Here is a 23434-nt window from a genome sequence, read left to right as displayed (position 1 = left end):
AATGTTTTGACCCAAATGTCTGGGGAGGTGGTGGGGGATGGGCAGAGTTGACTCCATAATTGATTCAGCATATCCAGGGTATGTGGTCTTGTAAGTCTATAGGTCTTGAAGGTAGGTCCAGCCAGGGAGACAAGACAGCAGATTTTAAAGATGCAGGGCAGAATAGTCAAATAGAAAGCTGTTCTTCCTCAGTTTCTCCTCACCCAAGCGAATGAATGGATGGAAGTCCAACTTCATGCATAATGTGCATGTCTTACTTGAACAATGTGATATTTGGTCCCCATTAGTTGGCCTGGGCTCCTTTGTTGACGTTATACTAACACTTTCAGTTTCTCATCATCTTCAGAAGGAGCTTCTTGCCACTTGCTTTGAAGCAAGGCCTTCTAGGGAGGACTCCCTTCCTTTCTCGTCCCCTCTCTGCCAAGCTCTGCAGTCCAGGGAGCGTTTCCTCTGCCACCAATGCGATAGCTAATCCGTTCCAGTTGCATAAGAGTTGAGGAACAATGCAACTATTTAAAAGCCCACTGACCTCCCTCCAGTAGCTGTTCACTTCAGTGTTTACTCTGGAAAAGGTGCGGGGTTATATATCCATTCTTTGTGTAAATTCTCCTTCACTTCCTGTGTCCCTCAAGGAGAAGGAGGACCCTTTCCTGTGGACTCTGTATGGAGAGGTGGTGTTCTGTGGAGGTGAAGGAGGCAGTCAAACCCTGGGGGACCTTGTATAAGTGAGGCCTTAAAAGGCCAACCAGAGAATTTGAGAAGAGGAAGCTTTCTCATGGTACAAGGAAAGCATTTTTTTTTTTTTTAAATCAGTTAGCTGGTAGGTGGAGCTTTGAGATGATTGTAAAAAGGGCATAGTCATAGAGTGACCATTACCCCCCCTCCCTGCCTTTTAAAATAAGTAACTGTCTCTTTAATTTTCTCTGGAGTCAGCTGGGCTGAGACACAATTCTTCCTTTGTTCCCATTTTAAAATCAATTACCTGGATCAAACAGCTGTGAAGGCTGGGCTGACGTTTTTGAGTCTGTAGGTCAAGGTCTTACCATCTACATAAAATAAGCCAGCCGCTGCTCCTAATGCTGGACCCAAGAATGTATTTTGGGGTCAGTGCAAAGAATAGCCCCCACATACCAGTTCAAGGTTGAGGCGACTCAGGATACTCCAGTGTCATTTTGTGAAAGTGCCTCTTACATTGTTCAGAACCCCAGAGCTCTGAAAAAGTAAGCCATGCAATGGGCTACGACCTCTGCTACAGATCTCTTTAGATATTGAGGCCAAGAGTTCCCTCCTTCCATTAGCTCCCGCCAAAGTCCCTCCCATAATGAGACCATTGTGATGAAATTTGTACCCAAGGTAGAGATGAATATTTTAATGGTAAAGATAGTAATGAAATCTAAGAAACATCGTGTACTGGGGATTATGTTGTGTGTCCTTTCCCTGCAAAGATTCTGGGAGAACCAGTTAAACCAATGATAGATGATGCAAGTTGATAGAAGCTTTCTTTTCATTTTTAATACAAACATTTCATATCAGTAGCCTGTGGTTGCTGTTTTTTTTTTTTTTTTAAATAAAACCAAACGGAAATATTAAAAGGTATGGTTAGCAGGAGTGAAAAGGTCATAGAACACAAAGTTCTGCAAAGGAGAGGTGTTTTGCCTGCTGATTTCTGATGTCTGGTCAACTGGGGAAGGCACCGTGTAGCTCTCTCATCTGTCTTCAGTTCTATCACTTAGCTCCCTGTAGTTGGTTATTCTCATTACAGATCACTGAATAACACATCTGTGACAGCCTGAGGGGGTCTGCGGGTCTATTTTGCTCTGCTAATCTGTTTTATGGCATAGAAAGCATGAATACACAGCACTGTACCAGAAGCTGGCTTCTAACCCACCTTGAGTGAAGGGGCTGTGTATATGTGTCTGTCTCTCCAATACAGACACCAAGAAAAAGACCTGGAAAGACATAGAAAACAACAAACCAATGAGTGGAGAGAATTAGGAAGAGAGACCCAATTACAGTCATTACTGGGGATACAGAGACATGGACTGGGAGGAAGCTCCTCTCTCTTCTCGCACTGTCTGTTGCCTGGCTCATCTTGGCTTTCCATGGGAAGCCTTGGTGATGACCGACCTCAGCTGCCCTGGTTAGAATGCCCTTTCTTCTCTCACCTGCTTTTAGTCTGGTCAGTAGTGAGTAATGGAGTCATTCCTCCTTCAAAGAGCCATGACTTACTACTTTCTTCTGCTGCTGTTTTAAATTGTTTAGGACTGGGGTGCCTGGGTGGCTCAATGGGTTAAGCCTCTGCCTTCTGCTCAGGTCATGGCCCCAGGGTCCTGGGATCGAGCCCCACATCAGGCTCTCTGCTCAGCAGGGAGCTGCTTCCCCGTCTCTCTCTGCCTACTTGTGATCTCTCTCTGTCAAATAAATAAACTCTTAAAATTTTTTTTTTCTAAATTGTTTGGGACTAAAGAATCACACATCTGCCGATCTGTAGGATTTCAGCTTTTTTGTTCCTCTTTGAAATTTGCATTCTTTTCTATTTACACAAGCAGCACATAAGTGCAAGAAAATATTCCTATAATAAAAACGTGCATTGCAAAGATAGCACTAAAAATACCTCGATTTTCAGCTCCAATTTTTATTTCCTTCCCAGGGGTAGATGAATTTCCTTTTTGGGGGTGGAGGGGTGAGAGAATGAGTATGATTGTGTGAGTGGAGGAGGGGCTGAGGGAGAGCCAGAATCCCAAGCAGGCTCCATGCACAGAGCCCACAGAGCAGCACAGAGCCCAACATGGGGCTCCATCTCCTGACCCTGAGATCATGACCTGAGCCAAAATCAAGAGTTCCAATGCTTAACCAACTGAGCCACCCAGGTAACCCACAAATTTCCAAATGTTTTAATAATTTATCTATATACACATAAATGTGCCTAGAGAAGTACATAGGTTTGTCTCATGTCTGTGTATGTGCATCAGTGGTATTAGGTATTACACTGGTCTTATTCTGTAGCTGTGTATTTAGGTAAATGGTATCACACCGTTCATAGAGCATATCATTCTGTGGCTTCCGGGTTTTATTTAATGGTATGTGTTAGAGACCTTTGACATTCAGGTTGAGTTCCTATTGTATGGTATGCCGGGATATGTGTGTACTAGACTTTTCTCCTTAATCCCTTTAGGTAGTGAATCACAAGGATCTGCTTTCAGTGATGAACCATCCAGAATTCTTCTTTTAGCCACTTTCTGGGATAGATTTTTTCATCTTTCAGCTAGAATTTTTGCTTTGTGAGGATTGAACTCTAGGGTCGGTTGGTGTTTTGTTGACCTACCTTATGGTGTCCTTGTCAGGACCTGATCATGGGACTTGTGGAATGAGTCAGGGAGTAACTTACTTTTTCCCGTGTCCTGGAAAAATGTTAGGTAAGTAGGATTTGCCTTTTCCTTGAACATTTGTAGAACTCATCAATAGACCCATGCGGGTCTAATCTTTTATTATTTTTTCAATTTCTTCCAAGGTTCAGTTTATGTATTCTCCTTTTTTGAGTTAAATTTATTTTAACTTTGAAAAACCCATCCACTTTATTTAGGTGTTCAGATATTTTGGTTAAAGTTACATGTACTATTCTGTCATGTGTTTTTCTTCTCTTTGTAATTATACCCCCTTGTCATCACACATGTTGTGAATTTATACGTCTTCCTCATCCTCTTCCTTCCCAATCTTTCTCTCTCCCCAACACTCGACAAATGTTTATCTAATATGTGAATATTCAGAAAGCAGTTAACTTTTACTGATCATCTTAAAACAACTTTTGGCTCTATATTACTTACCTAGGTTTTGATACATAATGCTCCCACCTTTCATTTCTAAGAAGTTTATAATTTTTGCTTTGACTATTCTGTTTTACTGAAGAATTATTTAGAAGTCTGTGTATGTTTATGTTTAATTTATATGCATATAGATTTTATTCACTCTCTCATCAATTTGTAACTTGGCCTAATTTTGGCCAATGAGCATGGCCACCTTAAACTCTGACTTTTGAAAAGACAGAGGTTTCCTCTATGGCCCAATTATGAACTGACTCTGAGATTATTATATGTGTGGGGGGGTAGCTTGAATACAAAGAGGGAATGAAAAAAATATACAATAATAATATATTATCTATTCAAGAGTCAATATTCTATGTTTGTATATGTGTATATATATGTAAAGAAAGGCAGGGGCATGTTTAAATTCAGTATTATATTTAAATTAAGTCATCTAAATTGTTTTGGTTAAACTAGTAAGTGCAGTATTCTGATCTTCAATATTCTTCCATTTTTGTCTCATTCCATTAATTTCTGAGACTCATTCATTGTCTCCTAATATGTTTGTGACTTTGTCAGATTTCTTTGTATTTGACCAGTTTTTCAGTATATGTTCTGATGTTATGTACTCACATGCTTTAATGCTAATGACTGGTAAGTCACTGTGATCATCTCTTTTCCTAATATGATTTATCACTCTCTCTTGCTGTTTTCCCTGAGTCTGTTTTATCTGCTACATTACTGTGGACACCTGCTTTCTTTCCTCCTAGCATGTGCTTATTAGACTGTTTTATTCATCCCTTCATTTTTGAACTTCCTGTATCATTTTTATTTTATAAATACTTATGGTAAACAATCACAGTGTTACCTAATGTCAAAGCCTCTGTCTTTTCTTTTTATACGTGAATTTAGCCAATTTATATCTGTTATAACTGGGATATGTTGTCATTTTCTTTTGTGTTTTCCATGTATAGTGTTCTTTTTCCCCCTCCTCCCCACAGCTGTTTTCTTTTTAAAGGACACTCGTGTTTCTTTGTTCTGTTCTCTCCCTAATGATGTGCAAGTTTTACTCTCCATTTTTAATTTCCTCTAGGAAAATTCTTAAATTCTTAAACTTCTATCTTTCTGCCAGTGTCAAGAGTCTTAAATACTGATATTCTACTCCCCAAATGGTTGACCTCCCTTAGGTCCATACTTCCTTCCCTTTCACCACATAAGCTGCCAGAACCTCTGTATTGATATAACCAGCAATTTGGGAGCAAAATTATTATAATTTCTTCATCCTTTTTTTTTTTTTTTTTTTTGTAGAGTAAGTAAAACTTAAGAGTAAACTTTCCCTTTTTTTTCTTCTGTCTTCACTGTCTCCACATTACTTCCCCTATCCCATCTCTACATTTATTTTTCTTCTTGATGGAGCATGTAATACCTTAAATCTTTCAGAGTAGGTCATTAAATCTTTCGTACCTTGTAAGTCCATAAATACCTCTATTTTCTCCTACAAATTAAACTATTAGTTTATTGGACACAATTTCAAGTCCAAAATTATTGTCCCCCAGAGTTTTGAGGTTGCAATATTGAGAACAGTATGCCCGATTTCCATCTACCTGTCATTCACCTCTGAATTGTCTTCTCTCTGCGCATCTCTTAGGAATTTCAAAACTTCTCTTCTTATCTCTTGTTTTCAGTGACACCGAAGGTATTTTTAAGTGTGTGTATCTACCCACTCCCCACATTTATGCTGCTCGCATTAGTGGATTTTTTTTCAACCAGGGACTCAGATATTCACACTGAGGACTCAAATCTGAATATGCAAATATTCAAATTTCAGAAATATTCTTCCACTGTTGTTTTGATTAGTCCTTCTATTGGCTCTGTTTTCTCTCCTTCTGATGGAAGAAGCTGTTTCGTTGGGTGGTGGTTGAATCTTCAGCTTTCATTTTCTACCTCTCTAAATTTTTCCATTGTGCTTTCTTTCTGTGTTGCATTCTCTGAGAATCCCTTGGCTCAGCATTTCAGCTGAGTTCTCTTTATAATTCTGCTCATCTGATAAGAGTTTGATTTCAACAATCTTTTTTAAATTTCTAGATTTCTAGTTAATTATATTTTTGGAACTGAGTGCACTGTTTCCCCCCACACTTATTAGCCACACTTAAGCCAAAGTCAGGATCAATTGCTCCTGTTAACTCTGTTTTCTTGGGTGTCAGTTCTACTTAATGGGTTTGGTGTCCATCTTCCATGTTCTTGGCCTTGCTTAAATATTTGGTAATTCTTGGTTACCTTTTCATTGAAGATTTTCCTTTTCATTTAATTCATTTTAAACCTTTTCATTGAAGATTTCCTGCTTGCAGTTACTAGAGGTAGACCATGGTGGGTTATGCTAAGAAGTGTGGGTAGCAAGAGTGCCCGCTTCTTCCAAAGTACAGGCAGCCACCCTGAAGAATGTCCATGTTCTCTTTCAGTGTAATATATGCTGCCCTGTGCTAGAAAGCAGACCTTCTGCAGTCCTCTGAGTGGCCCAAGTGAGGAAGGGGTGAGAGGGCTATTGAGAGAACCAAGAACAGTAAAAATATTTCAGCTACTCCTGTTTGATTCTGCAACTCATCATCCAGTGGACTTCTCTGACCATGCGTCCATCTTTAGGCTCATAGTGTAGGCTGGCAGAACCACCCACCCTTAGCAGTAGGCCTCTCCTGTAAATAGGGTCAGGATTGTGGTTTCTCTCTTTTATCTGATGCCATCAGATTAAAATACATACCTTACTATCTTATATGATTTGGAGAGGGAGGGGAAGGTTCCCAAATGATCACCTCTGGTTGATCACCTCTTTGTGGCTATTACAGTTGACACTTGAACAACAGGGAAGTTAGGGGCTCCAACTTTCCACGTGATCACAAATTCACATATAATTTTTTACTCTGCCAGAACTTAACTATGAATAGCCTGCTGTTGACCAGAAGCCTTACAATAACATAAACAGTTGGTTAACCATATTTTGTATATTATATGTAGTATATACTGTATTTCTATAATAAAGTGAGCTTGAGGAAAGAGAATGTTAAGAAAATCCTAAGGAAGAGAAAATGCATTTAAGTACTGTGCTATATTTATTTATTTATTTATTTATTTTTTTTTTAAGATTTTATTTATTTATTTGACAGAGAGAAATCACAAGTAAGCAGAGAGGCAGGCAGAGAGAGAGGAGGAAGCAGGCCCCCTGCTGAGCAGAAAGCCCAATGTGGGGCTCGAACCCAGGACCTGGGATCATGACCCGAGCCAAAGGCAGCGGCTTAACCCACTGAGCCACCCAGGCGCCCCTGTGCTATATTTATTAAAAAAAAAAAATCTTGTATAAGTGGACCCATCCAGTTCAAACCTGTGTTGTTCAAGAGCCAACTGTATTTCCCCAGGTTTAGAGACGAGGCGAAGGGAAGTTGGAATCGGATGAAGAAAAGAAGAAGAAAGAGACAATTTATGGGCTTACTCTATGTGTATTAAGAAGAGCTTTCGCAAACGCATAAAGTGATTAACCTTTGATCTTCACTTGTTTTTAAATTTTGCACACTAATGAGATGTTCTTTTTCATTTTTAGGTCTTGAGTGTAATCATGGCCAAACCTTATGAATTTAACTGGCAGAAGGAAGTTCCTTCCTTTTTGCAAGAAGGAGCCGTTTTTGACAGATATGAAGAGGTAAAGAAGTGTTATTAATCTTTTCTCTCAAAACATTCTTATAATTATTTCATTTTAATTACAGTATTGAGTAAATAGTCTTTGACATAAGTAAGAACATCTTTGAGATTTATAAGTTGAAATAGTTGGAAAGAGGCAAGTTATGAGATCTAATAATAATGAAAATGATACTGTAATTTATTGAGCACTTACCGTGTGCCAGATATAATCAGGATAATGATGCTATAAATTATTGAGTGCTCACTGTGTGCCAGACAGTCTTCTGAGCACTTGTGTGTATTATTTGTTTAATTCTTCACAACAACCTTATAAGGTTGTTGCTATTATTACCCTGTTTTTACAGATGGGTTTCATGTAGTAACAGTTTTTGCCTAACGAAGTGGTTTTGGCAGGCTTGCTACATAAAACTTCATATTTGTTGTAAATGGAATAGTGATTGGACTTTGTGCCAGTCATTTGCTTTGCTGGTTTCATTCGTACCGAACAGCTGGATCAAAGCTTTGCATGCCTGGGTTTCTACCATTTATCGTTTGTGCCCTTTGCAAGACAACATGGACTCCAGACTTTCTATAGAGCAGGAGTTTGGGGCCACCAATCTATTAGGGAAGTTTAGGTCTGTGAGTTGAAGCCTCATTAGCATTTGTAAATGCATTGTTTTTCTTGGACTGTACTTGAATTTGAGGTGAATTGGGGAAGGGGGTATGAGGAGACTGTCACCTCTGAGGCAAAGTGAAATGTAAAATTGTTTAAGACTTCATCTCAAGTCATAATTAGTTCCCCTGGAAAGCTCTGGAATGTGTGTCGTGGCTGATTGTGATGGCCCCCTCAGAGGTTCGGATTGTCAGGCCTTTTCATGAGGTCTGTGGGCTGACGTGACGCAGTACTTATCGACTTGGTTTTTCCAAAATGTGTATCCTAATACCCTCTAGATTTATGCCATAGTTGCTTTGTCAGTAAACAAAATTGAGAAAGGCTAAGGATGGGCCCCAGAGTGGTCACTATTCCTTGTAGTAAATTAAAATATTGAAGTGACAGCTGTTTATAGGACAAACTTGACTCCTTCTGCGAAGGAACTGTTAGCTGCATTTTGCTATGCGAAGACAGAAAATATTTCACCCCCTGGAGATAACCACTATTAATTCTTTGGCAGTTTTCTCTTAGTCTTTTGTTTGTTTGTTTGTTTTTTCTTCTTTTTTTCTCTCTTCCAGAATTGTGATTCTGATCTTTTGAAAATCTAAATCAGAACTTGCTTTTTCTCTATTTCAGAGGCTTCCATAATTCTCTGTTGTAGGATAAGATGAAATATAAGGCCTTCCTTGATTTGGTTCCTGCCTAATACCGCAGCCTCATTTCCCACCAGTTTGCTACACACACACACATTCTGCTTTCACCATAAAAATCCCCTAACAGTTCCCCCAAGATACTGTTATTTTACATACTTTGTGCATGCTGCTCTCTTTTTCTAAAATGGCTTATTCCTCCTAGTGTGACTGGTGAACTCCTAATCATCCTTCAAAACCCAGATGAGAAATCTCTACATCATTGATCTCTTCCTTGACCCATTCAATAAGAATTGTTAACTCCTTGGGGCACCTGGGTGGCTCAGTGGGTTAAAGCCTCTGCCTTTGGCTCAGGTCATGATCCCAGGGTCCTGGGATGGAGACCCACATTGGGCTCTCTGCTCAGCAGGGGGCCTGCTTCCCCCCCCCCTCTGTCTGCCTCTCTGCCTACTTGCGGTCTCTGTCTGTCAAATAAATAAAATCTTATTGATAATTCCTTTGTGCCACCACCAACCTACCTTTGCACATTGTACACCATATTCACATTTTACTTGCTGTTTTTATGTCTCCTACTGTATTCTGAGTTTCTTGAGGTCAAAGACCATCTTTTACTTATCTTTCTCTGGGGACAAGCAGGAGGCCTGCAACTGCCAAACTCACTGTTGATGTAGCATTACAGAGAATTTTAGATAAAAATGTTTCCAACTCGGTCTGGTTCTATTATTGTTTATTCCTGTTGTTAAGTGAAATGGTGAGAGTACTTGATAATCGTCAAGCTCTGTATGGGGATCTGAACCTCAATAGACTCAAAACAATAGTGTAAACTGTATAACAGGTTTCATCTTTTAAATAATAAGTGACCAATATCAACAATTTGATATAGTTCAAGCTTAGTACAAAGTAAGTTATTGCAGTTGGCTGTTTTTAATCCACTTTACCCAGTGTGGCAAAGAAGGCTATGGACTGGCTTAGCACTTATAAGCAATTTTCCCAGGTAAGCCAGCTCCAGGTTGAGCACTAGAGTCACCAAGATAATGACCATTGACCCTGGGTTATGAGCTGGTGGGACATCACTCCCAGGAACTACTAGAGTATTATCCTGAAGTTTGGCAGTTTCCTCAGGCAGCATCCCAAGCCCTGGAAATCTATAGGATTACTTAAAAATACTGCATGTCGTCTAACAAACAGAGAAGGTCATTTTGAAGAGATTAAATATTATCACTGGCTGAGTATCTTGGCTACTGTTATGTAAGCAGAAACACATTAGAGGAAAAAGGTGCTAGTTTTATGCTTTATCAAGTGAACTGTGATTTGATGAGCTGGAGGTTATTATTTTTATTTCTCAGGATGATTTTCTTTAGCCATTAATCATCATGAATCACTCATATTTAGAAAACACTGATTTACGTGGGCTCCTAAGGGCCATTGCTTTTCACCCAGGTTCCTCAGAAAATGAGGTAGAGGTCACAGTCTTGAACAAGGATTAAATACAACCCAGCTCAGCTTTCAGCTTTAAGTGATATCTTATCAGGATATAAGCAAAACAAGTTTTCACTTAATAAAGTAGATGCCTCTCTTCATAACAACGTATCAAACAAGAAAGTCACGATATTAGAAACTGGACCGTGGCCACTTTTTATTAGCGTTTCCCGGTCCTGTAAGATTCAGTTCTTTGGAGCCACAGCTGCTAAAATATTAAAGGCGACAAAATGCAAGTGTAGAAGGTTTGTTTCTCCGGTGTGTGTGAACAGCAGTGGGAAATGACAGCTGACAGCAAGCGAGAGGAGCAGAAGTTAGAGAAGACACAGCCCGAGTATCCCAAAAGCATCATAGCAAAGGGATCATTTACAAAGGGGCATAAATGCCTTCAGCACCATGTGACAACTAACGTTATCATGAGGGCCTGACGGATCAGCCAGATACTCAATTGTGTTCAGCGCATGTGTTTAAAGAAGGCAAGGAAGGGGGTCAGGCTGTGGGTGAGCATGCTCTAGATCAGAAAATAAGTGTTGACTAGTCACTATTTTATGATTTTATTTATTGAGAGAGAGAGAGAGAGCGAATGCATGAGCCTGGAGGGTAGGTAGGAGAGGGAGAAGCAGACTCCCCACTGAGCAGGGATCCTGACACGGGGCTCGATCCGCAGACCCTGAAATCATGACCTGAACTGAAGGCAGACGCTTAAACGACTGAGCCACCCAGGTGCCCCTACTCGTCACTGTTTTGAAAGTATATGTTATTTTGCCAATAAATGTAATCAATGCAATTGCATTTAAACATTATTTTATTATTTCGGTATTGCTTTTGAGGTTGGCCACATTCTTAGAGACTGTGTAAGTCTGCATTGTAGCAGTCTGCATTGTAGCCCCTGATTTTATTCCCATGACACTTGTAAATCTGCTTTTTATCCAAACCAACATGACCTAAAAGTTACTGAAATGCAAAATGTATTTTGTTTCCTTAAGAGATACTTGTTTTTCAGTCTTTAAGGCAGAGATTTTTCTATTGCAGAGGTGAGAAATAACAATACCTTTTAAAACACTTGCAACCCAAATGTCTCCAGCTTAAACAGTCTCCTGATTTTCCTTTAATAACATATTAAAAGACCGAAGACCTTATGCCCTGGCTACACTGGGCCCTCCCTGGTGTTCCCTAGATTCCTACCTGCGGACACTTTCTTGGTGATGTCCCGCATCCTTCGTGCCTTCTTACCTTTCTGTCCCCAGGACTTTGTATATATCATCAACTCCCCAGAGCAAGAGCATTGTATCAAATAGACTTTCATGTAAGATTTGCTGGTAGCAGAGGAGGATTGGAGCACACAACAGGACTCACTTCAAGATTAAACATCAGAGATGGCGCTCAACAAATTTCCTTCACCAGCCTGGCCAGGGACTGGCTCTCATCGTCTTCTCCTTTCCCCCCTTCTCTTCCACTAAGATGCATGTTCCAGCTTCTCTTCTTTTTGTAATCTCCCCCTCAGACTCCTTTTCCAGTTTACCTGTTTCCTCTTTTCCACATGCCTCTTCTCCAAATTAAAAAAAAAGTTTTTTTTCTTCTCTCTCTTAAGCCAAACAACCAAAACAGAAGATTTTAGTCCCTTCTCATCCTGAGCAGTTTGAAGTGAGAGTGTGAGGTAAAAAGGGGGCCAGACTCTCCTGAGACCTTTGCTTTTGTGTAACCTCACATAATCCTTCTAGACAAGTGGTCACCTAGGGAGCTTTGCCTGATGAAGGTGGTCTGTGTCTGTGCTGCCCTTGACCACGTGTGGCTGCCCAGCACTTGAGATGTGCCTGGTGGGGTTGCGGGAACTGGGTTTTTCACTTTAGTTGGTTTTAATCTGAACTTACCCAGCTGCACATGGCCAGTGCCTGTCTTACTGGGCAGCACGGTTCTAGGCAACAAGCGCAAACGACAACCAGATTTCTCAACAGAAAGAAGGAGCTCTCAGTTCCCTTGGTTGGAATCTACAGTTTGCTTCGGCCATGTCTTCTTGGTGGCAGCTAGAGCTGAGACTTAAATGTTGTACAGATGATTCACCTCAGGCTCCCATCCTTCCATGTCCTGGATCCCCAGGTGGGGGCTACTCCTTTTTCTTACCCTGAGACTTCATTGTCACTGAGGCAAGCTGCCCAGGTAGAGCCCTGTTTTCTGGAAAAGCCTTGGTCTTTGTCCTAGCCCCTTCCACCCTCTACCCTCCAACCCTTCCTCCAACACACACTTTAGTGGAATCTGTAGGTGCTTCCACCTGTTACCAGGACAAGGGAAACAATTATTGCTGTCATCAGACCCAGTGAAATGTCAAAGTGCAGGACCAGGACCAGCCTAAAGTAGGTCTGAGTGTGAGAGGCCAACAATTGCCTCTTTCCAGGACAGCTCTGAAATTCAAATGGAGGACCATGTAGCAAAGCTCTGAAAGGCCCAGACAGCCTACACACCCCAGGCTGTTCATCAGGGAAGTGAAGAATTTTCTAAATATAATTTTCAAAAAAAAAAAAAAACCTAAAAACACAACCCTCATAGAAAGTATTTTGGCTTCAAGATTTATTTAACCCCTCTGTGAGGACACCGGCAAGATGGCAAAGCTAGTTCTAAGAGCACTGGAAGAAGAGAGTTGTACATTTGACCCTTGAACAACTCAGGGGGTGCAGCCCAGACCTCTCTGCCATGAAAAATCCTCATACCATCTTGACCTCCGCCTTCCCCAAAATACTTAGCTGCTAATAGCCCACTGTTGACCAGAAGTCTTACTGATAACAAAACAGTTGAGTAACACGTATTTTGTGTGTCATATGTATTCTCTGCTGTATTCTTACCATCAAGGAAGCTACAGGAAAGAAAATGTTGTTAGGAAAATCCTAAGGAGAATACATCTACAGCACTGTACTGCGTTTATCAAAACAAAACAGAAAACCTCCACATCTATGTGGACCCATGCTGTTTGAAGGTCAACTATATATAGTTAGGAGAGGGAAGCTAACCCAAGTTTGGTCAGTTCACTACAAAGCTGGTTGCTGTCCTGTAGGACCATGAAACTATGAGTTCTGTGGTTGTCTTTTCTACCAGCCACAAATCCCACGTGTCTCTGTGGACACAAAACAGGTGCAACATCTCTAGCTAACTGCAAAGACTCTGAGTAACTGGTTGATCAACCCAAAGTACATTCTTCTATAGAAATAAATCCTCTGGTAGGCCTCTTAGACAGTGTTCCCTTTGACTGTCCAGGTGATAGTTAACCTTTTATTTATTTATTTACTTACCTACTTATTTTTTAATCGTCCCCAAGTTTTGGATCGTTTAAACTGAATTGTACTAACAGGATCAGGATATTGGGCTCAAAGAGTGGAGTGTAGAATTTTGCCTGTTACTTGTATTTGCAGGGAAAAATGCTTACAGAGTCACCATGATGGTAATGATAATCATAATATTTAGTGGTTTTTCAGCTTTAAAAAAATTTTTTTATTTATTTGAACGAGGGGCAGAAACACACACTCACAAGAGAGCAAGCAGAAATGGTGGGATGGGGCAGAGGGAGAGGGAGAAGCAGGCTCCCCGCTGAGCAGGGAGCCCGATGTAGGGCTTGATCCCAGGCCCCTGGGATCATGACCTGAGCCTAAGGTAGATGCTTTAACCCACTGAGTCACCCAGGTGTCCCTAGTCTTTAAAGTACTCTAAAAGGTGGACAAAAATTTAATGATTAGTGAGAGAACTGAATGAAACGTTAATTTTGCCCACACACAGGAGGGACGCAGGGAGGTGTTGGAGTCGAAATGGTTAGAAAACTGGAGGAAAAAAAAAAAAAAAAAAAAAAAAAACTGGAGGAAAGACCAGAAGATTAATATTCTCCTGGGAGGTATTGCTGATGGTCACTTGATGGTACATGGAATAGAAGCTCATGCTTCTATTATTTAAAGCCTAAAATTGCCAGTCACAAAGCCAAAAATAATATAACTTCAAATTTGGAGTGGGGAAGTGGAGAAAAAGTAGGGAAATGAGCTCAGCCGAGTTTAATTATGGAATTTTCAACCTAGGAACCTATTACTACATGTGCCTGGTGGATATTAGTTCAGGAATTGCTTGTCTTGCCACAAGTCTCACTTTCCTCAAACTCCAGTCCCCACTAGAATTGGATATTTAAAGCAAAACAATAATGTGTTGAGATCACTTCATTATCCAACAAATTAAGTCCAGACGTGTGATTTTGAAATTTAGCCGGTGGCCTAGGTGCCCCACCATCCTCACCCCGTCCTTTCCTCCAAAGTCAAGTTGTGATGAGGAGAGTGGTGGGTCATCTTCCTTGTGGTGTGAGAGGGCTGGAAGGGGTGTCCAGTGCGCAGGGCTGATCTGGGATGCCTAAGAGAGCAGACCCCCTTCTGGCTGAGTCTTAATGGAAGGGCCAACCAGTTGATCAAACCACAGCTGAGAGGTGGGTGGAGCCCACAGCTTGCTCAAGGCCATGGGTGTGGGGGAGGCGAGGGGCTTGTCCAGCTAGGACCGAGGGAAGGGTGCGGGAGAGCAAGAACCGAAACTACAGAAGGACAGTGTCCACACCATGGAGAGAAGTAAGGGGAGAGGCTAGGTATGAGAATGAATCAGAGGATTTTCTGACCCAGTGGGTGGAGAAGGTGAAGGAGAATAAAGACTGTAAGGTGAGGTGGGAGTCTCTGGCACTGGAAGCTCGGGTGGTCCCCAAGGGAGGCAGAGAGAAGGGTCAGATTTATGGATGCACTTAGGCAGTTCCTCTTCCTGAAATGAACAGCATTTATCATCGTATCTTCCACAGTACCTAAGAAACATTTTGCTTATAATAGAAATCGCCTAAGTTTTAGTTAAAAATAAAGTGAGCAGAAAGGGAATTGAAGAGCATAAGTAGAGGATGAACAAATGGAAGCACACTCGAGTATGAGAATCAAGGTTGTAGAACCAGGACAAGGAGCTTGGATTTCTTTCGGGTCGTTGTGGGAAGCCATTTCAGCGAGACTGATGTGCTCTGGTAGGCATTTTGGAAACACTTTGGTGGCTGTGTTGAAAATGGTTTGTGGTCGGTGGGGGAGGAGGCACGAGCAAAGTAGGTAGGAGATGGGAATGCATGGTTGGAGAACACAAGGAATTTAACAGAAGAAAGGCAAGCTAGAGTCTTACTCCTTCCTCCTACTGGCTGTATCACCACAGACAATTTTCTTTCTTTCTTCTTTTTATTTTTTAAAGATTTTATTTATTTATTTGATAGAGAAAGAGAGAGACACAGTGAGGCAGGAAACACAAGCAGGGGAGTAGGAGAGGGAGAAGCAGGCTTCCTGCTGATCAGGGAACCCAATGCAGAGCTCGATCCCAGGACCCTCAGATCATGACCTGAGGTGAAGGCAGTCGCTTAACCAACTGAGCCACCCGGGCGCCGCTCCATACATAATTTTCTTACCATCTCTGTGCTACAATAGAGATAATAAGGTGGGTGGGCCTAAGGATTTTGCTGTTCTATATCAGCCTGCTTTCAGGTACTTTTCTTGTCATCTCAGCCATGTGACTTCTTCCTTACAAGATAAGAAAGTTGTGGCCAGGTGCCTAGGCACTTAGTTGACCTGAGCATGGAAACAACCCAAAACTGTACCACCTAACATCAGCCAAGTTTTTGCAAAAACACCCAGGCCTGTTCCTTCCTCTAGATCGGATTTAATTTTTTTTTAATATATTTGTTCTTTTTAAGTTGGTTCCATGCTCAGCATGGAGCTTGAACTTAGAACCCTGAGAACCAGTGTTGCATGTTGTACTAACTGAGCCAGCCAGGTGCCCCTAGACCAGATTTTAAAACAACAGTTCTGATACTATTAACTGTGCTTTCAAATTCCCAAAGCTTAGAGCTCGTGGGCATCCAACCCTGAAGCATTAAGGAAAAGTCTGTATGGTTTGGAAAATTCCAGAAAATGGGTATCAAGGCAGAAGACTCTGGTTTGAGCCTTGACCCAGATATTTGCAAGTTATGACCTTGAGCAAGTCCTTTTACCTGTCTGAGTAAGCATCTGTCCTGCGTGTCAGTTTATCCATGCCAGAGCTTTCTAGTAGGAGTCTGAGTCACCCGTGTGTGTGGATGGGATGTGTCTTCAGAACAAAGGCTCTATCATGGTTGAGACCAGGTCTGTTTTGTTGTGTCCCAGTGCTTATCCAGAATAAAAGGTTCAGCCAATAACTCAAAAGATAACCAGTGCAAACTCTTGGCATAAATAATCAGACTTCTAATGTTTCTGCCATAAATGGCTTGAACCTCTCCCCCCTTTCATTTTTTTTTTTTTAACCCTAACTAAGAGTGAGGGATTATATAACAGAAGCCCAGGATAATCCCAGATTTTCACTCATAGATCCTTGGTGCACATTTGCTCCTTTATTTGCGGGTAAGGTTAGAAGAGCAATTTCAAATCACAGTTTGCGGATCTGCCCTGTCACTATTTGCCTCTGAGTGTGTGAGCTTCAGGAAGAAACCACTCGCTGCCCTTGGTAAAAAAGAAGTGTGCCTTGATTAAACCAATGAAAACATGTATGTTAAATGAGAGGTTTTCCAGAGTGCTAAGTACAAACCTATACAAGGACTTGGAGGTGAAGAAGTCTAAAGTATTGGAACTATAAGAGACAGTTGCCCCAAAGAGAAATAACCAAAGGTCAGGCTTGACCAACCAGCAGGTAAAGTTCCAGCAAAGCAAGGAGAACAAGTGTGAACCTGATTTGAAGTCCCACTAGGAGATAGGACATCAAATCTGGAAGGAGCTTTGAGGCCTGAAAGTAAAGAAAGGCACGAGTTAGTAACGTGAAAAGACAAGTGTATAAAAGGATCAGGGATTGGTCAATAATTGTATCAGTTTTTGTTGTGTTGTTACACACAACACAGTACACCAAAGCTTAATGACATAGCGGAGCCAAGCTTTCCTCTGTCCTCTTAGGTTCAGTGGCTGGGGCTAGCAAATTAAGATGACATAAGCCAGATGAACAGGAAGAAAGGCATAAAATTGTGTTGATGTTACTATTTTTACAGGCACAGGAGCTTCACCGGAAAGTGAAAACCCAAAGAAATGGGTAGACTCAGAAGCTTGTATACCGTTTTAACAAAAGATGATAAATTGTGGAGTAGTGACCAGATAAAGTGAAAGAGGATTTGGGCTTCTAGGGGCAATAAATTGTGGGAAGATAGATATATATGAGGAAACAAATGAGAGATAGAGGTTATTTTAGAAAGGTTTGTTTGTGCAGACTCATCTTGGTGCCAGCTTTCTGTCTTCATGCCCATAACTCTCTGGAGACGGGATTCATGGCTGCCTTCATTTCTCAAAAGTTTCTGATTTTAAGCAGATGAGGGAAGCTTTGAGAAGGCCTTTTTCTGCATCTGTTGATTCTCAGTTATTTTCAGTTCACCATAATCCATATGCCCAAGTGGCATATTTGGGAGTGATATATTCCAATCCCAAAGTTTAAGATAGCAACCACTTAAATAGCCTAAGATTCTGTGGGTCAGCCATCCGAGTGGAGCTCAGCTGGGCTCACTCAAGTGTCTGCTGAGCTGACTTGGGGCTGGCTGATTTCAGATGGCCTTAGCAAGACCTTCTCCTTTCCAGTCCACCTGTTCTGTCATCCTTCTGCCAGCAGGCGAGGCTTGTTGTCTCTTGGAGTCAGCCGTGTTTCTGCTGCATTCTCTAGATCAAAGCGAGTCATGAGACCATCTCAGACTCAAGGAGTAGAGACACCTCCTGATGGGAGAAGCTATAAGTCACATTGCAAAGGGTGTGGATGCAGGGAGGCATGAAGGATTGGGCTGTCTATGTAATCAACCACAGTTCTCTTAGGTACTCTTTATGTAGTAAAGGCTTAGAACAGCAGTCAACATACTTTTCCTATAAGGGACTAGACAATTTATCAGGCTTTATAAGCCACACGGTCTCTGTTACAAATACTTGACTTTGTGGCACAAAAAGTCACAGAACATAGATAATCCATCATTGAATGAATGGGCTATGTTCTAATAAAATTTTATTTTCAAAAACGGGGGCACGCTGGATTTGACCCACAGGCTTGTAGCTTGCAGACCCCTTGCTCAGAAGACAAATAATGTTACACAGAAATGAATAACACATTAGTTTGGGTGGTAAGGATACTTTCAGTTCCAAGTAGTTACTTGGAGCCCATTGTTTGCCCTTACAAATGTCTTATTTTATTTTTAGGTTAGCCATTCTCCACTTCTTTTCCCTCTTCTCTAGAATTCTATCAGCTTTGATGTGCAGTGAACCACTTGGGTCTTTCTTTTCTATAAGATGCCCCAGTTTGCTTTGGTTTTGCTTATTAATTACTCTTTTCATTTTTATGTTTTTCTTTTCCCCCTCTCCATGAAGTTTCCTTGGGTTTGCTATTCTTCATTTGTTCACAAGGGTAGAAGATAACTTTATCCCCTGTTGGAATAGAAGGACCTCACCCGTGAAATAGCGTCTGAGTCAGTCTCATGGAAAACTCTATGGCTTGAGATGTATTCTGTTCAGGGGTGCACGAAGGTCTGCTTATTGCTGGAAGACGTGAGATGCATCCACGAGGAAACCAGAGATGGAAACCTGGGGTGGCATAGATTTACAAGGAGCATGTGGAAAAAGAACAAAACAATATACGAAGAAAGTGTATGGATAATGAACCCATAAAATTAAAATAGAGGGGCTGAGAAGCCACTGAAGTGCTAGTTCTTTCTTGCTTCTATTCAAGCTGGAGTATATAGGAAAATGCTCAGTATTAATCCCTTCCAGCCATGTCTGTGGCCACGGGTGAGCAGGTGCACAGCGGCCAGAGAATCCTTCTCATTCGGGGGGATGAGTGCAGCCTTGCAGATCTCCACGCTGATGGTGAGGAGGCCTGAAGGACATCCAGGCTGCATGCCGTTGGCGCATTCTCTTTGGGAGTGCCCTCTGTTAATGCTTGTGGTCTAGCCATTGAATTAATAGAGTTCGTTCAAGGGTGAACAAATGAACCGTCCAGTGAAATATACCACATGTGTTAAAATGAATCCTGTTCAGGTCCCTTCTTGAGTAATACAATTCTGTTTCTTTAAACTCCACTCCATGGGAATGAGTTCCCTGTTCCTAAAAATTTAGGGGGAAATGTTTGCACTGTTGTTACTGATTTCGCTTGTGTTTAGGGAGGGTGCTTTTTAGTCCTTTCACTAGAAATAGGTGCCATGGCCACCGTGAGCCTCCACGAGGTGCTCTGTAAGGGGTGTTGCTGTTTAAATGCTGAGCAAACACTGGTTCACTTAAACCTCAGAAGACGCTTGCTGTTGGGGCACCTGGGTGGCTCAGTCCTTGGTTCAAGTCATGAACCTGGGGTCCTGGGTTCGAGCCCTGCATCACACTCCCTGCTCAGCGGGAAGCCTGTTTCTCCCTCTCTCACTCCCCCGGCTTGTGTTCCATCTCTAGCTCTCTCTTTCTCTGTGTCAAATAAATGAATAAAATCTTAAAAAAAAAAAAAAAAAAAAGCAGCAGCAGCCTGTTGTTGGGTAGATCTCTAACCTCCTTTTATAAACTGTAGAACCAAGGCTTACAGTGGTTAAATACCTCATCTGAGGCCACATAGCTGCTCACAACTGACCAGAAAGATTCCATGTGCTAGCCTGTCGTGGTTCTCAAAGTGTAGTCCTTGACCAGCTGCATTAGCAGCACCTGGAGTCCTTGTTAGAAATGCAAACTCTCGGGCGCCTGGGTGGCTCTGTGGGTTAAAGCCTCTGCATTCTGCCCAGGTCATGATCCCAGGGTCCAGGGATCAAGCCCCGCAGCATCGGGCTCTCTGCTTAGCATGGAGCCTGCTTCCTCCTCTCTCTCTCTCTGCCTGCCTCTCTGCCTACTTGTGATCTTTGTCTGTCAAATAAATACATAAAGTCTTAAAAAAAAAAAAAAAAGAAATGCAAACTCTCAGGCCCCACCCCAGACCAACCGAATGAGAAACTCTGGGCGGGGAGCTCCAGCAATCCTTATTTTTAAAGCCGCCAGGGTGATTCTGATGATGCAGTTCAAGTTTGAGAACCACAAGGCATAGAGCAAGTCAGGGAGTTTGGGATTTCCACAGAAGGAAAAAAAAATGCATTTAAAGTTCTTCACAGCTGATCTCCCCCAAACAGGCAATGCAGATAAAGAGGGGGGGGACTGTTCAGTAAAAGAAACTTTTCTTTTTCCAGAGGATGTGAATGCATTAGATTTATTTCACTCTTCAGTATGTTTTGCACCTGACATCAGTCATCATCTTTCAAACCCTCAGATGGCATTAAGGATTAAATGAGATTATTTTCCACATTATACAAAAGAAAGAGAAGCCTAAATCAATTAAGGAATTGCCTACTATTCAACATGTAGTGATTGCTGGAGGCTGCCTCCAGATCTGATGTACTGACCAAGAGAACACACGTGAATCACAGCTACCTGTATCATGACTTGGGACCCTGAAATGGCTGCCATTTATAAATGATGAGGTTCAAAATACGGCACCTCGGTATGTTGGATATTTTAAGCAGAAGGAGTTTGAAGGTCATTCAGAAGCATCCCTCCTCTTCCCCCACTCCCAAAGCAGGTCATAAAAAACCCACATGTGAGAGGTGTCCTCCCTATACCTACAAGAAAGAAGCATCCATATCTTCCATGACAAAGGTGCTCTGAGAAGAATCTGAACAAACAGGCCTTTCTAAGACACTCCCCACCCCCAGCTGACTACACTTAATCTCATACTCCTTGACCTATGCTATTTCTAATTGTCCACACTATTCATCACACCTAACACAAAAATACTCAGGTTTAGCCATTTTTTTCTTGTCTTCACTTTCTTATGCAGACTATCATGTCACATGTTTAAAAACAAAATTCATCCAAGTAAATGTAAGATCAAGTTGGCTTCCTTAAACAATTCACGAATTGCATAACATCCCACAATCCATCCAGCAAGTAGAAAGGCGCTCTGTTGAACTGCGGGAAAGGAAAGGTTTTTAAAAGCAAGGAGGGAATGGAAAGGGGGGGATTGTTAGCAAAGAACGCATGGTTTTAGGCAAAGTTGTCTTCCTAAGGGGAACAGAGGGGGTCTACCAGTGGGCTGCCTCCTAGGGCTGACCCTGAAACTCCGGGTTGGCTGGTTGCAGGTCACATTACTTTCAGGGTTGAAACTACAGTTACTTTAGGTTTTAAGTCTTGGTTTGCTGACAAGGACCTTCACATAAGTGACCTCATTTGGGGCCTGTGGTTCTTTTTATTATACATAAAATTTAGAGTAAATAAATTTGCATGCTTTTCTGTTGCTGATCTGTCTTTGTCAGTTTAATTTTCAGACCTAGTCAGGGACCTTGAGAGGATTAAGGAAAACTTTTTTTTTTAATTTTTTTAAGATTTTATTTATTTGAGAGCATGAGTGGGGGTGGGGGGAGCGGGGTGGGACAGAAAGAGAAGCAGACTCCCCACTGAGTGGGGAGTCCAGTATCGGGCTTGATCCCAACATCCTGGGATCATGATCTGAGGTGAGGCATATGCTTAACAGATTGAACCACCCAGGTGCCCCCAAATGTTTTCTTCCCCTCCAGTTTTTTGAAGATATGCATGATATTTTTAAAATATTTATGTATACACACATACACATAGTAATGGAGGCTACTTAACTTTCTTAGTAACCTATTTGCTTTATTTCAGACCATAATTATGTTACTATATCCAGGAGTTCTTTTTTTTTTTTTTTTTTTTTTAAAGATTTTATTTATTTATTTGACAGAGAGAAATCACAAGTAAGCAGAGAGGCAGGCAGAGAGAGAGGAGGAAGCAGGCTCCCCGCTGAGCAGAAAGCCCGATGTGGGGCTCGAACCCAGGACCTGGATCATGACCTGAGCCGAAGGCAGCGGCTTAACCCACTGAGCCACCCAGGCGCCCCCTATATCCAGGAGTTCTTGATTTGATTCTTTTAAGGAAATGAGGATGGAAAGAATTTATTTTTCATCTGTTTGTCTCACACAGCAAATAAGTGTCCCTCAGAACATTAATACCTTTACCTTATAATCAGTGAAGATCAGCCTTTAACAAGAGAAAAGTATTAACCCAGACTTTGTAGTCTCTAACTTTTTTTTGTGGGTGGGGGAAAACTAGGTAAAATGCAGTATATGGAAGGAACATAATATTTTCTTTCAATCAATGAAAATAGACATAAAATATCCTCAGCGGGGAAGCCTATCTTTTAATACTTAATATTGATAGATTAATAAATATGTTTTTAAAGTCCTTACTCTTCAAGTTATAAATAGTAAGCGATTTCTCTGAAATGGTACCTTGTCGGAAACATGTAATGCGTGTGTTGGCTGAGCCAGTATGGTTTCTCAGGTCTGGAGTCTGCCTTGCTCTTTCTGCTAAGGAGTTCCCCTGGAAACAGTTTTGTTGGCACCCCTGTTGCTCTCCTGCTGTGGATTCTCTTCTCCCAGGTACCTGAAAGGACAGATGATCCTCTTAATGGTGAACTGCAAAAAGGAGCCTAGTGTTTGGATCCTCACCAAAGTCGAGCTGCCAGGATATTGTTTGCAATGAAGAAAGGGTTTGTACTAGGTGGTATTTAGGGTAAAAATCTTGGCCAGAGAGCTCTTTATTGAAGAGTTTGAAATACACACAGTTGGTTAAGGGCACGGGTTTGGAGTTAAACAGAAATAGCTTTACCTTCAGGGGCTTTCTAGCTCATTTCAAATAATTTCCAAATTCCTTCCTATGGCCTACAGTCCCTCTACATGACCCCGTCACTCTACTGTCCCACTGACGTTCCCTGAAAATACCAGACACGCTTCAACCTCAGGGCCTTTGCACTTCCAGTCCCCTCTTTGGACTGCCCTTCCCCCTATTACATCAGTATACCCACCTACCCTATACACACACACACGTTACCCTTACCCTTTTAGATTTTTTTACCGTCACGTTTATCAATTCCTGATATATTATTTTTTGTTCATTGTGCAAATTCCCCCTAGAATATAGGCCATGAGGGCAGATCCTTTGTTTTTATTTGCTGCTGTATTCCCAGCGGGGAAATTATTCATCACCCAACAGATACTAATAAGCACCCATCGTGATCCAACGAATCCTTAGTTACCTATCTGGGACCCCAATTTTGGGGGTATTTAAATGGCCCCTAGTTTTTCAGGAATC

At 41.6% G+C, this 23434-nt stretch overlaps 1 protein-coding gene across 9 annotated transcripts in view; it reads left to right on the top strand.

The window, feature by feature from the left end:
* PLCB4 (phospholipase C beta 4) overlaps positions 1-23434 on the top strand; it is a 426130-nt gene that overhangs the window by 262494 nt on the left and 140202 nt on the right. For all 9 annotated transcript variants that reach the window (XM_047745406.1, XM_047745403.1, XM_047745405.1 and 6 more), the window contains one exon: positions 7390-7488. In XM_047745406.1, coding sequence (XP_047601362.1) covers positions 7405-7488 — 84 coding nt within the window. In that variant the 5' untranslated portion in view covers positions 7390-7404. The remainder of the gene's footprint in view (positions 1-7389; positions 7489-23434) is intronic.

Source organism: Lutra lutra, chromosome 9, assembly GCF_902655055.1.
Source record: "Lutra lutra chromosome 9, mLutLut1.2, whole genome shotgun sequence".
NCBI classification, from domain to species: domain Eukaryota; kingdom Metazoa; phylum Chordata; class Mammalia; order Carnivora; family Mustelidae; genus Lutra; species Lutra lutra.
The sequence above is the reverse complement of the archived record's forward strand: the minus strand, read 5'-3'. Positions and strand labels throughout refer to the sequence as shown.